Below are 12,768 nucleotides of genomic sequence, written 5' to 3' on the forward strand. Positions count from 1 at the left end.
TGTCTCGTTCTACTTCCAAATGTTCTTCCCACTGACACCTCCCTGCAATATAAAATTTTCAAAAAGCAAGTGGCTCCCATCTGAGATAGAGAATGGGCTATTAGGTTCATAAGAGTAACCTGGTAGGGGACCTTCCAGAAGGAGATCTTTTATAAGTCTCATTATTATTGGCTGAAGAGTCTTCCCTTGTTTCCTCATCATAACGTGAGAAAATAAGGTTAATAGATCAGCTTACTCTCAGGTATCAGTTTTTCATTAGATTAAAATAAAATTTATTGTGGGGTGTCTTATCCTGAAATAGTCAACAAAACTATTCATCTTTTTTGGTGTTAACTATGTGCTGGCAAGCAGAAAATACTGAAGTGAAGGTTTGAAATGGTATAAATTAGACTTTTCAGTGCAAGGAATTCTTAGGAAGATTTGTGACGGGGGAGGTTTAAGAGTAATTTAGTGGTTACGCTGGATTAGGCTTCTGTGGATTAAATCAAAGAGGATGTGCAGAGATTTTATCTAAAACAGTGAGGTGACTTTGGCACCAAATAGCCCACTGGTATTTTCTGCTAAAGCTTTTCTCTGGATAGGAGCAGCATTGCATGTCTGCAGTCTTGCAGGTAAGAGACCCTGCCAAATGATCCCCAGTTACCAGAAAGATCTATAAATGTGTGCCCTTCTGCCAATTTTTAAGAGCTAAAAATAAAATTTGGGGTAATATATGAATGCTTCAGTTTCATCGTATCTCAAATTATATGGAGAATTCTGTGATTTCGAAAGAGCAGGTTTTGCTGTGAGAAACCATTTGTTAAGTATGGAATAATAAGTTGTCATGGAGACTGAGTAAAACTGAGCGTTTATCTTAGTCCTGATCAATAGCGTTTTGACCCAGAGGAAGCTATAGCCATTTTTGTACAGGCCATTTCTCATCAAGTTTTCAAGTGCCTTTTCAGGCTTTGTCTAGTAGAAAGCATTGTTTTGAAAAATGAGCATCATACAGGTAAGGAGTGTGGCATTTAATAGTAATCACTATATTTTTAAGTTTATAGAAATACTGATTTTTTTGGAAACCAAAGATTATTGACCATTTTGTCGTACCACTGTCACCTTTTACGTATAATCTATCATAAACATAAAAAATGCTTACAAATTGGAAACACTCTGTGCCTGTATACTGCTTTTTAGCAGTCTTCTAGAAATATTGATTTTTAAAGTAAAGCTTAGGAGAAATTCCTTAGGTATCAGTAACACTAATGCAGCTTCTAAGTTAATGATAAGAACTGGCCATACTTCCTGTGTTACTTAATCAGTTCAGAATTTCATATGGTTGACTATTATTTAGGCTCAATCAAGAACTCTCTCTCTCAAGACAGCAGAAATAGCTAAGTCTCAACTGACAGTCATGAAAAGGCAGGCAAGGAAGGGACACCACAGACTTTTGCCAGGGACTAGCATGTTTCAGGACTAAATATGGAAACAAAAGAGGAAAACTTTTGATTTTACTACTTGTGAAATCTACTGAATACCCCATTGAGTGTCAAATTCCTTATCTGTAAAATGAAGGTTGCATTTGATTGCCTCCAAGATCTGTCAGCCCCGATTTCCAAGTTTGACAGGGAAGGAGGTTGAAGTCGATATAACCAGGCTGAGGAGGACAGGAAGGCACAGGCCTCCCGAGTCCAGCTGCCCCTGTCTCAGGACTGATGTCCCAGCCGTCCTTGGGCTCCCTGGGGAGGTGTCAGTCTTTTACTTCTGAGGATTCAGCAGTGAACAGACAAGCAAAGTGTCTGCTCTCCAGACCTGACCCACACGGGAGCCGGACACTGAACAGGTTAATGCATAAGGGAATCGTGAAGGATAAGCATAAGTACTATGAGGACGATAAATTGCAAAAGTTTTCTTTGCCACCTGGAAGGAGGGAAAACCATTTTCTGAGGTTTCCTTCTATGAAATTTTGGCTTAGCTTGGGCCAATACCAGGGACTGGGCAGCTTAAAAACAACAGAAATTTATTTCTCACAGTTCTGGAGGCTGGAAGTCTGAGATCACAGTACCAGCCTGGTTGGGTTCTGGTGAGGTCCCTCTTCCTGGCTTGAAGATAGCCTCTTTCTGGCTGTGTCCTCATGTGGCAGAGAGATTAAGAGAAGAAGCTCTATGGTATCTCTCCTTATAAGGGCACAAATGCCATCATGAGGGCCCCACCATCACTACCTCATCTAAACCTAATTACCTCCCAAAGGTCCCATCTTTAAATACCATCACATTGAGGGGTTAGGGCTTCAACACCTGAATTTGGAGGGAACACAATTCAGCTCATAGCAAATTTGTCACAGGAAGCTGAGGATGACTGTTTTCAGAATTCAGCTAAGTTGTGGAGATGAACATTACTGTTTGTGCTTCAGTGGCAGAGAAACTTTTAGCCAAAATGAGCCTTTTAGAGTATATGAATGTGTTATCTGTGTAGCTCTGGGTTGGTAGATTGATTAGAAGTTACTTTAATAATTAGACTTCGTTATAGAAACCACAGTCTATCTGTAAATTTCTCTCACAATTTCATCTCAGGAACGTACAGTCTCTAGTGCCCCCATCTGCTGCATGGATAGGCCTGGTTGGGCACACTGTCATCTGGGCATTAAATATGGAAGAATTGTGGTCCACCTATGATGCACACATAGCATAATTGTTTAATTCGTACTGCCTCACCAAGAACACGGTTTGTGAGAAGCATTTTAAGAAGTTGCCTGAATATGATGGTTTGGTGTCAGACTCGCCTGTTTGCTCTGGCTTTTGTCTGGCAGACACTCCATCTCCCTTTTCAAACCCTACCTTGGAAATGCTCCCCTCCAGGGATGAAGATGAGTCATACATGCAACTGCTGTGCAAAATGATTCAATAGAGTCTCAGAAACTGGAATGCAGGAAAAAGGCAGGGTGTAAACTGACTCAGTTGGGGCTGGGTGGGGTGGGTTGTGGTGGGCAAGGCAGAAGCTTATGATGTCAAGTTTAGGCAGAATCTGGCAAACTAGAATACTTCAGTGCAACGGGAAAAGAATGTGTATGGGAAGGTTGTCTAAGATTTCATAACAGCTTTCTGTGTTGCTCTTCTCACTGCCATAGAATTTAGAGACAACAGAAGAATCTGTCTCTTTCTAGATAGCCTCCCTGACTCAACCCCACAATCTGTCTAGATTCTAGACAGTTGTTCTCAACCATATCAGATTCAAAAAACCATACCCGTCTTTAACAACTAATATGAAATGCTCCTTTTAAAAAAATCCTGATTTATCCTTTATTATTCTCCTGTGACAAATGCTGTCGGTGCCCTACCCATATCCCTTTTGGTGCATTCTGTACCTACACTCTCTATCTGAAAGTACACATGTAGCAGGCTGGAAGGACCAGAAGTAATGCTCTCTGGGGAAAGCCCTCAACCCATGTCTGGCGGTGTTGCTGTATAAATATCCCCACTCCCTTGTCCCTTGTTCCTCCATGGGATGAAGCTCTATCGGGCCCAGAGCAGTTACTTGCTTGATGTAATTTTTACTGGATTTCTTCCCTTGCCCTGCCTTAGTACCTCACTCCACTACTAGTGTTCTAGATCACTTTCCAAGCAAATCACCTCACTAGAATCCTTGCTCTGTGTCTGATTCTGGAGGAAGCCAGACTAAGACACACAAAACTTCCAAAAAAAATCCATATATATAATGCCCTAGTAATAATAAAAAAGAGAAATTAAACAAATGTAGTTGATAAGATATCTAAATTTCAATTTGTAAATATGGGATATCACTATACCAAAAGATATAATGAAGTAACACATGTTTGCACCTATAAGAAACTCCACCAGGGACGCAGCAGCTTCGAATACAGACAGAGATACAGCCATGGCTTGATGGTGGTGTGTTGTAGTGACATGTTATACTTTGAGCAGCTTAACCATTAATGACCTGATTTTCTGAAATGGTGAACTTGATAAAGTCCAAGCAAAATGAAGTAAATTCATTCCTCAATTAAGGTAGCAGCATTCCAGAAAATTCAGTGTATGTTAAAACTGTGCAAAAATACTTTGTGTTCATATGTAAAGAGAAGTTGAGTTCTGAGGTCAGATAATTATAAGGTGGTTTTGTTGTTGTTGTTGTTGTTTTTCCAGCAACATGAAAGTTCAGAGGGACATTTGAAAATTTGCAGGGCCTGAGGTGATTTCTCATTGTGTAGGGCAACTTCTGTCAAACTTTCTCAAAGAGCAGTGAGCATGTCCCCTTTGCCCTCGTTTTCTTAATCCTCATCCTGCTTGGCTGAAATGTAGAGGTGATGGCTGGAGCTCCAGCCACCATCTTGGAACAGGAAGATAACACCACCACACCCCAAGGGGGCAAAGCAGTGAGCAAGAAGGAGACTATTCTCTGAGAATTTCATGGAGCAGGGCTGCTCTGCCTCTGGACTTTTACATAAGCAAGATATAAACTTCTACTCTGTTAAGCCACTATTATTTGGGGTTTCTGTTTCTTGAAACTAAACCTACTTAAAGCAATATATAAAGTAAACCCTCAGAGTATCCTCAGCAGTAACCCATAACTTTTGCAACTGTGATCAGTGCCATGAAGAACTATATGGGCAATGAGAGGGAAGAGGGCACCTGAATGGAGTCAGGCCAGGGAAGACTCTTCTGATCTCTGAATGATGGTGAAATCAACTAGGCAAAGAGGTGGAAAATAAACAAACTGACATTATTTGTCACTTGTTTTAAGAAAGGGGAGTAGAAGGAACGTTTCATGAAATAGTAGTTTTCTCGTTCACACAGCTGGTGATGGATAATTTAGAGAGGAAGTGCCACAAGGCAAGACTGTTTTATCCGATGTGGATCCTGGTGTGTACGTAGCACAGTGCCTGACTTTCTCAATAAATGCTGTTGAAAATATGTGCCTATATATGTACTAAGAGCTGCGGGGCCAGTGTGATTGAGTGAGCTGTGTGCTGTTTGTTGATCTGCTCCCTAGCTCTGAATTCCTTCTGAAAGCTTGGGAAGGGAGCATGATACAGTCAGACAAAGGAGCAGACCCACCAGACAGCAAAGACAAGAAGGACGAGAAGCTTTCTACGGGAACCAATCCGGAGAATGGTATGTGGTGCCAGGTTCCTTTTCTAGACCAGAAAGTTCTTTTAATATCCCTCTAAATATGTGATCCAATGTAGGTGCAGAAATTCTGATAGACTTTTTGTGATTCCTACAAGGAATTTCTCATACAGTTTGAAGTGTCCTATTGCATCTATTAGTGATAAGCCTAAGCAATTTTCAAGGCAGGAAGGACAGAAATTGACACAGTAGATTCAGAATCTCTTTTTTTCCTACCCCACGATGTTTTACTTTGCCTTAGAACTTCACAACTTGTTCACATTCGACATATCACTGCAACAAATAGGATTTCTATGAAAATACTTGTAAAAGCAACCAAGCATTTACTAAATTCTGTTCAGTCCCTTTAATAGTGGAATCCTGAGCTATGTATTAAAGGCCTGTTAGGAGAATTTTTCAATAAGAATTTTCATAAAAGGTAAATACACACGGTTGCATGTTTGAATTAGAGAAGGAGGATCCAGAAAACAACTAGATAATTTTGGAGTAAACCAGAGGCTATTAAGATTGGGGAAGGGAAAGCAATATTGCTCTCATAAAATCTTTCATTTCTATACTATGATCTATTATCTCATTTAATGTTGGCAACAACCCTATGGGGAAGCTAACATATTCTCATTTTGCCACAAGGAAAGTAGGTTCCAGATAGTTGGATGGCTTTCTGAAGTTCACACAGTAAGTGATAGAACAGGGCTAGAGCAGAGTTTTGGGCCTCAAATCCAGTGTCCTCTCCTCTCCTCATGAGCTCCTGGTACCTACCAGAGGTCTGAATTGTCCTTCACATTTACACCTGCCTTTCCACCCGTCACCCCATCTCTGCCCTCTCCCATTTGTAGGTATCTCCCAAATCCTGAGGCTTGTGCTACAAGAGCTGAATCTGTTCTACAGCCGAGACGTGAATGGAGTGTGTCTCCTGTACGACCTCCTTCACTCCCCGTGGCTGCAGGCTCTGCTCAAGGTGAGCGCTCCATTTCTCAGAAGCCTTAGCCTTGGGAGCAGAACTTACTCGTCCAACAGTGTTCCTTGTCAGTTGGCAGGAAATTTCATCTGGGAAAAAGTTCAGAGAAGAGCTACACAACCTCTTAGCTTAGGAAGGAATATACTTGGCTGGAAAAGAATATGGCAGCTCCTCTCTTTTCTACCCCCAACTCCCTTTCTTCCAGAGACCCCTGGGGTCACACAGCAGCCACCACAAACGGCCATAGACAGCACCCTTAGCAGCTGTCTACAGCCCTTTGTCCTTGAGGCCAACTCAGGACAAATAAAAATGCTTTAAAAATCATTCCTCTTTGTTTTCATGAATTAGGACATGAAATGTCTACAGCTCTGTTTAGGTATCTTAAGTTTTTCTTACTCTGAAGATCTCTTCTTTTTTTAAATTTGGCTAAAATTTCATGCACATACAATAGCATCTGACTATAATTTTGTTCTTCTGAACAAATGTTATTATTAAGAAAGGTCCTTTTGAAGTTATTTTTTGGAGGATGTGTTTCCTTCACTTAAGTGAAATATGGTCAGCCTTATGATGCATGTTAATATTATATTCTTTAAGATAATAAAGAAGTGTCAGCATACTTAGCATGAGCAAAGAGGTACTCCTCACAGCACTGGTTTTAAAACACCTGATTTCTTAATCCATTCATCCATTGTTGGACACAGCGTTTTTTTCCATGCCTTGGCTATTGTGAATAAAGCTTCAATGAACATGGGGTGCAGATATCTTTTTAGGTAGTGATTTCATTTTACTATCACTATATACTCAGAAGTGGGATGTCCAGTAGAATATTATTCAGCCATAAAAAGGAAGGAAATCCTCCCTTTTGCAACAGCATGGATGGATCTCAGGACATTATGCTAAGTGAAATAAGTCAGAGAAAGACAAATACTGTGCGATCTCGCTTGTGTGTGGAATCTAAAAAGGTGGAGCTCATAGAAGCAGAGAGAATAGTGGTTGCCAGGGACTAGGGGGAGGGGAAATAGGGAGATGTTGGTCAAAGGGTACAAATTTCCATTTACAAGATGAATAAGTTTTGGGGAGCAAATGTACAGCGTGGTGACTATATTTAACAATATTGTATTACATACTTGAAATTTGCTGAGAGAATAGATGTTACACGTTATCATGACACACAAAGTGGTAATTATGTGAAGTGACGGTGGTGTTAACTAACCTTATCATGGTTATCGTTTTGCAACATATACGTGTATCAAATAAACATGGCATACCCATAAAATTTACACAATGTTCTATCCCAAATATATCTGAATAAAACTTTGGGGGATGGGCTTCCCTGGTGGCGCAGTGGTTGGGAGTCCGCCTGCCGATGCAGGAGACACGGGTTCCTTCCCTGGTCCGGGAGGATCCCACGTGCCGCGGAGCGGCTGGGCCCGTGAGCCATGGCCACTGAGCCTGCGCGTCCGGAGCCTGTGCTCTGCAGCGGGAGAGGCCACAGCGGTGAGAGGCCCGTGTACCGCAAAAAAAAACAAAAAACAAAAAAACTTTGGGGGAAACTACTTGATTTCTACTAGGCACTTTTCCCTCCTGGGAAGCTAATACAGGGGTATGAATGCCACTAAAGGCATTGCCTTTGCTACCACTGGTAGGCTGCTTGGCCTCTATGCTCCCTGCATCAATCCACCAGCCTTAATCACTTCCAGGTACACTTGAGCTTGGGCACTGAGGTAGAGCAAGGAAGCCCCGCCATCCCAGATCCGGATGGAGAAAGGCAGGGCTGAGCTGACCTCCTGGACCTCATTTCTCCAACTGTAAGAGAAACTAGATTTCTAAAATAAGATTAAGGTCTGCACTGCAGAGCTAGTCAGACCTTGGTATTCTCAGCCCAACCCTAGATCCTGGTATGGAAAACAATTCCTAAGGGTCAACAAAGACAAAGTTGGAATTTTTATAAACAAACTTTTACTGGAGAATTAAGGGAGGAAAGGAAACAAAAGGTGAGCCCAGAGTACAAATAAGCATGTATAGTGTGCCCGGCCTCTCATTCAGATGCCCTGGTGAACCTGAGCCCCTCACCCATGCCCTACGCAGCTACCCAGCCTGAAGTTCCCACAGGTCTCTGGCTTCAAATCCTTATTGGCCTCAAGCCTGGAAAACCCAGGCTTACTTAATTTAACAAGAGTAAAATTCACGTTTCTTTTTATCAATGATATTGTTTGGGGAAGAACAGTTTCCAGTGGCAGCCAGTAATTAAGCCTTTGAAGCATTAGAGCCACCAGTCTTGAGTTCATTTCGCTTAGACAACTAGAGACACCTTATTAAAGGCCAACACACATGCTACCCAGCCACTTGTGCCCTTGCTCAGGCTGAGTCTCCCCTGGGCGAGCCTTCCCTCAGTATGTCATTCTCTCCTCGTTGCCCCTCGGCAGGTTTATGACTGCCTCCAGGAATTTAAAGGAAAGAAGCTCATTCCTGCCACACCCCATGCCCAGGCGTTATCCTACGAGGTGAGGTGATTTTTCATCCAGAGAATAGTAGAGCTTTAACGTGATACCATTTTACTCATAGCGCTAGTTTAAATGCTCTAATGGAAAAGTTCAGTTGGTGATTATGCATCTGATAACTGTTTCTAATTGAGCTTTAATAGAAGGCCTGCTGTCTCCCCAAATTAAAACCAACAAGACACATTTTTAGCTTGTGTGCATTTCCCTCTTTTTCCCTAAACCGTGGACCTAATTATCCCCTGGAAAGAGGGTAATGTTGCTCTACTAATGATACCTAATTTACATCCCTATTCTGGGCTCCTGGACGGCAGGCTCTGATGTCCTCTGCCCCATCCCATCCTACTGAGATGTCTAATGGACCTCAAACTTTGTCCCCAACGGAGCTCTTGGCTGTCCCATCCCCAAAGCCGCTCTCACCCCAGCCTTTTCCATCTCACTAAGGATGTCTTTGTTCTTGCAGTACCCCGGCTGAAACCTCTGGGGTCATCTTTGACTTTTCCTTTCTCTCACACCCACACCCAGTCCTGTCAGCTCTAGTTTCAAAACATATCGAGAATCTCCCCACCTCTGCTGTGCCACCTAATATAGAACATCATTGTCTCTCACATGGATAATTGCGATGTAGCCTCCTACCTGGTCGCCCACTTATACTCTTGCTCCCCTGGGGTCTATTCCCTTCATGGCAGCCAAAGAGATTCTGATTAAAGATGAGTCAAATCATGTCACTTCCCTGCTCAAACTCTTCCTCCAACAACTTATCTCCGAGTAAACATCCGAATTCTTGCATAGTCAAACATAAGGGGGCCCCCGTTACCTCTTTGATGTCATACTCACCACTCTCTCCCTTATTCACTCTGCTCCAGCCAGTTGAACCCCTTGTGGTTGTTCGAACCAGACATGCTCCTACCGCAGGCCCTTTGCACTTGCCATTCCTTATGTCAGTAACGCCCTTGCCCGTATAGCCACACGATTTGCTTTCTTATCTCCCTCCAGTCTCCACTCAAATGTCACCTCACGGAGGCTTTCCCTGGTCACCCCATCTAAAATTGCAGTCCTCTCATAGCATTCCCTATCCACCTTCCCTATTTCATTTCTCTTCTTAACTCTTTTCATCATCAAATAAAACTCTTTTACTTATATATTTTATTTATTGTCTGTGGCTCCTCACTAGAATGTAAACTCCATGAGACTGGGGATTTTTGTCTGCCTATTCAGTGCTCTATTTGCATCACTCAAAACAGTGCCTAGCACACAGTAGATGTTCAATGCATATTTGCTGAATGGATACATAAATATAATCTGTTTTGTTTTTATTTATTGTCCATATTAAAAGAAATTTAAAAAAAAACTTCTGACCTCAGCTCCAGTAATCAACAACTTGAATGGTTCTCAGTTGTCCACAGGGAAACACACACGTGATATTTTATTCAGTTGTAACCCCAGTGAGTGGAGGTGAAGCTTGCTAAACTGCTTGTTTTCATTTGACAATATGTGATGGTCCTTGACTGCTGAAGATTCATGGAGCTGGTTAAAGTCTTGTTAGGGCTTATGTCATGTCAGAAAGCAGGTCTATGCCTAAACCAAAGCAAAGAGATCAGAATTTATTCTGTCTAGCACTTTTTTGTTGCAACAAACATTAAAATTGCTAATCAAATAATAAGCCCTAAAATACAAATTACTATTTCATTTTGCAACTGAAGAATGGAACAGCCCATGGGATTAAGCTGCCTGGGTTCTCCAGGTAATTGAGCCTGTAGCTGGAGAACTCAGATACCTTAACCTGCCTATAAAGCATTCACATTAGCAAACAGCTATCTCAGAGCCACTAGAGGGATATTGCCTTGGCACATATGACATTACAAAATTATGTTTGTTCTTCCTCCAAGCCTGCGATGTGCCAGGACTGGGGCACTGTGGTTTAGATCTACCCCAAATCTTGGATTCCACCTGCTGTAATGAAGTTTAATGATAAGGAAAGACTCTAAGCCTTGACTTTAAAGAGGAAAAAGAAGGCTTTTCTTAGGTCAATATCGTGTCAGTATACCTGTTATCCTACCTAGGAGATGTTAAATAGGTGATAAAGATTGTTAAAAAATTCACAATGTATGTTTTTCCACCAACCAGGTAGTGAAGATATTACATGAAACCCCCAAGTCCCCTGAGATCCAAGAGCTGAGACAAATCCTCCAGGCTCCACACTTAAAGGCAAGTGCTTGCTAAAATGGGCAAGATATAACCATCTGGCACATAGACAAAGTTGGGAAGGAGAAATAAATGTGCTGGAAAATGTGCTCTCTGAATAGATGTTCTATTACCGTATGTGGGTGACCAACAGACTGTACCTAAAAATGTGGAACTTGGACGTGACTGGCTTAATCTCACTGGTCATGGAGAAAAGCCTGCCCTATTTATAAGGAGGCATCCAGAACTTCCCACGGCGTCTTTTTCCCCCCGGGAAAGCCATTGTTCCTCGAAAATTCTGGGGGGTTGGCAATCAAAGTAGCATACATCTTAAGTTATTTTAAGTTTCAAATAGAGTGAGTGAAGGTGCTTGGAAAATACAGTATAATAATGATTAGCTCTATGAGGGGGTATATGAAGAACATTTGATTGCAGAATAGAAACCTATCTCATAGTACTTATAGATTTTGAGATCAATTTATCAACAAATTAGAATTTAAGAGGATGTCTGCACTTGGAGCAATGGAATTTATCAGTCAAAAAGTTTTATTTGAAGTGTCCATCATCGGATGAATGGATAAAGAAGATGTGGCACATATATACAATGGAATATACTCAGCCATAAAAAGAAACGAAATTGAGTTATTTGTAGTGAGGTGGATGGACCTAGAGTCTGTCATACAGAGTGAAGCAAGTCAGAAAGAGAAAGACAAATACCGTATGCTAACACATATATATGGAATCTAAGAAAAAAAAAATGTCATGAAGAACCTAGGGGTAAGACAGGAATAAAGACACAGACCTACTAGGGAATGGACTTGAAGATATGGGGAGGGGGAAGGGTAAGCTGTGACAAAGTGAGAGCGTGGCATGGACATATATACACTACCAAACATAAAATAGATAGCTAGTGGGAAGCAGCCGCATAGCACAGGGAGATCAGCTCGGTGCTTTGTGACCACCTAGAGGGGTGGGATAGGGAGGGTGGGAGGGATGGAGACGCAAAAGGGAAGAGATATGGGAACATATGTATATGTATGACTGATTCACTTTGTTATAAAGCAGAAACTAACACACCATTGTAAAGCAATTATACTCCAATACAGATGTTAAAAAAAAAAAACTACCTAGAATTATAGTGGCCAAAGCCTGTTTTTTTATTAATTTTAATAGTATTAAAATTTAGCTTTCTTACTATAGCTTGATGAACTTTTGCCCACATTTAAAATATTATTTTGGAGGACTAATTAGGTTTAATTGAGGAGACTCATCATTTCTCCATTGTATTTAACGTCTCCGGTTACGTTCAAGAATAGTGTTTTTCACCAGTCAGAATGGCCATCATCAAAAAATCTACAAACAATGAATGCTGGAGAGGGTGTGGAGAAAACGGAACCCTCTTGCACTGTTGGTGGGAATGTAAATTGATATAGCCACTATGGAGAATAATATGGAGGTTCCTTAAAAAACTAAAAATAGAACTACCATATGACCCAGCAATCCCACTACTGGGCATATACCCTGCGAAAACCATAATTCAAAAAGAGTCATGTACCACAATGTTCATTGCAGCTCTATTTACAATAGCCAGGACATGGAAGCAACCTAAGTGTCCATCGACAGATGAATGGATAAAGAAGATATGGCACATATATACAATGGAATATTACTCAGCCATAAAAAGAAACAAAATTAAGTTATTTGTAGTGGTGTGGATGGACCTAGAGTCTGTCATACAGAGTGAAGTAAGTCAGAAAGAGAAAAACAAATACCTTATGCTAACACATATATATGGAATCTAAAAAAAAAAAAAAAAGGATCTGAAGAACCTAGGGGCAGGACAGGAATAAAGACGCAGATATAGAGAATGGACTTGAGGACACAGGGAGGGGGAAGGGTAAGCTGGGACGAAGTGAGAGAGTGGCATGGACATATATACACTACCAAAGGTAAAATAGATAGCTAGTGGGAAGCAGCTGCATAGCACAGGGAGGTCAGCTCAGTG

The 12,768-nt window shown here is 41.4% G+C and overlaps 1 protein-coding gene across 1 annotated transcript in view; it reads left to right on the top strand.

Moving 5' to 3' along the window:
* Positions 1–5,020: 5,020 nt before the first annotated feature.
* The window catches only part of MPP4 (MAGUK p55 scaffold protein 4), a 39,665-nt gene continuing 31,917 nt past the window's right edge, over positions 5,021–12,768 (top strand). Inside the window, exons 1-4 of the mRNA XM_060151351.1 lie at positions 5,021–5,108; positions 5,960–6,081; positions 8,508–8,585; positions 10,707–10,787. Of these exons, the coding sequence (XP_060007334.1) occupies positions 5,021–5,108; positions 5,960–6,081; positions 8,508–8,585; positions 10,707–10,787 (369 nt within the window). The remainder of the gene's footprint in view (positions 5,109–5,959; positions 6,082–8,507; positions 8,586–10,706; positions 10,788–12,768) is intronic.

This window comes from Lagenorhynchus albirostris, chromosome 6 (assembly GCF_949774975.1).
Source record: "Lagenorhynchus albirostris chromosome 6, mLagAlb1.1, whole genome shotgun sequence".
NCBI classification, from domain to species: Eukaryota; Metazoa; Chordata; class Mammalia; order Artiodactyla; family Delphinidae; genus Lagenorhynchus; species Lagenorhynchus albirostris.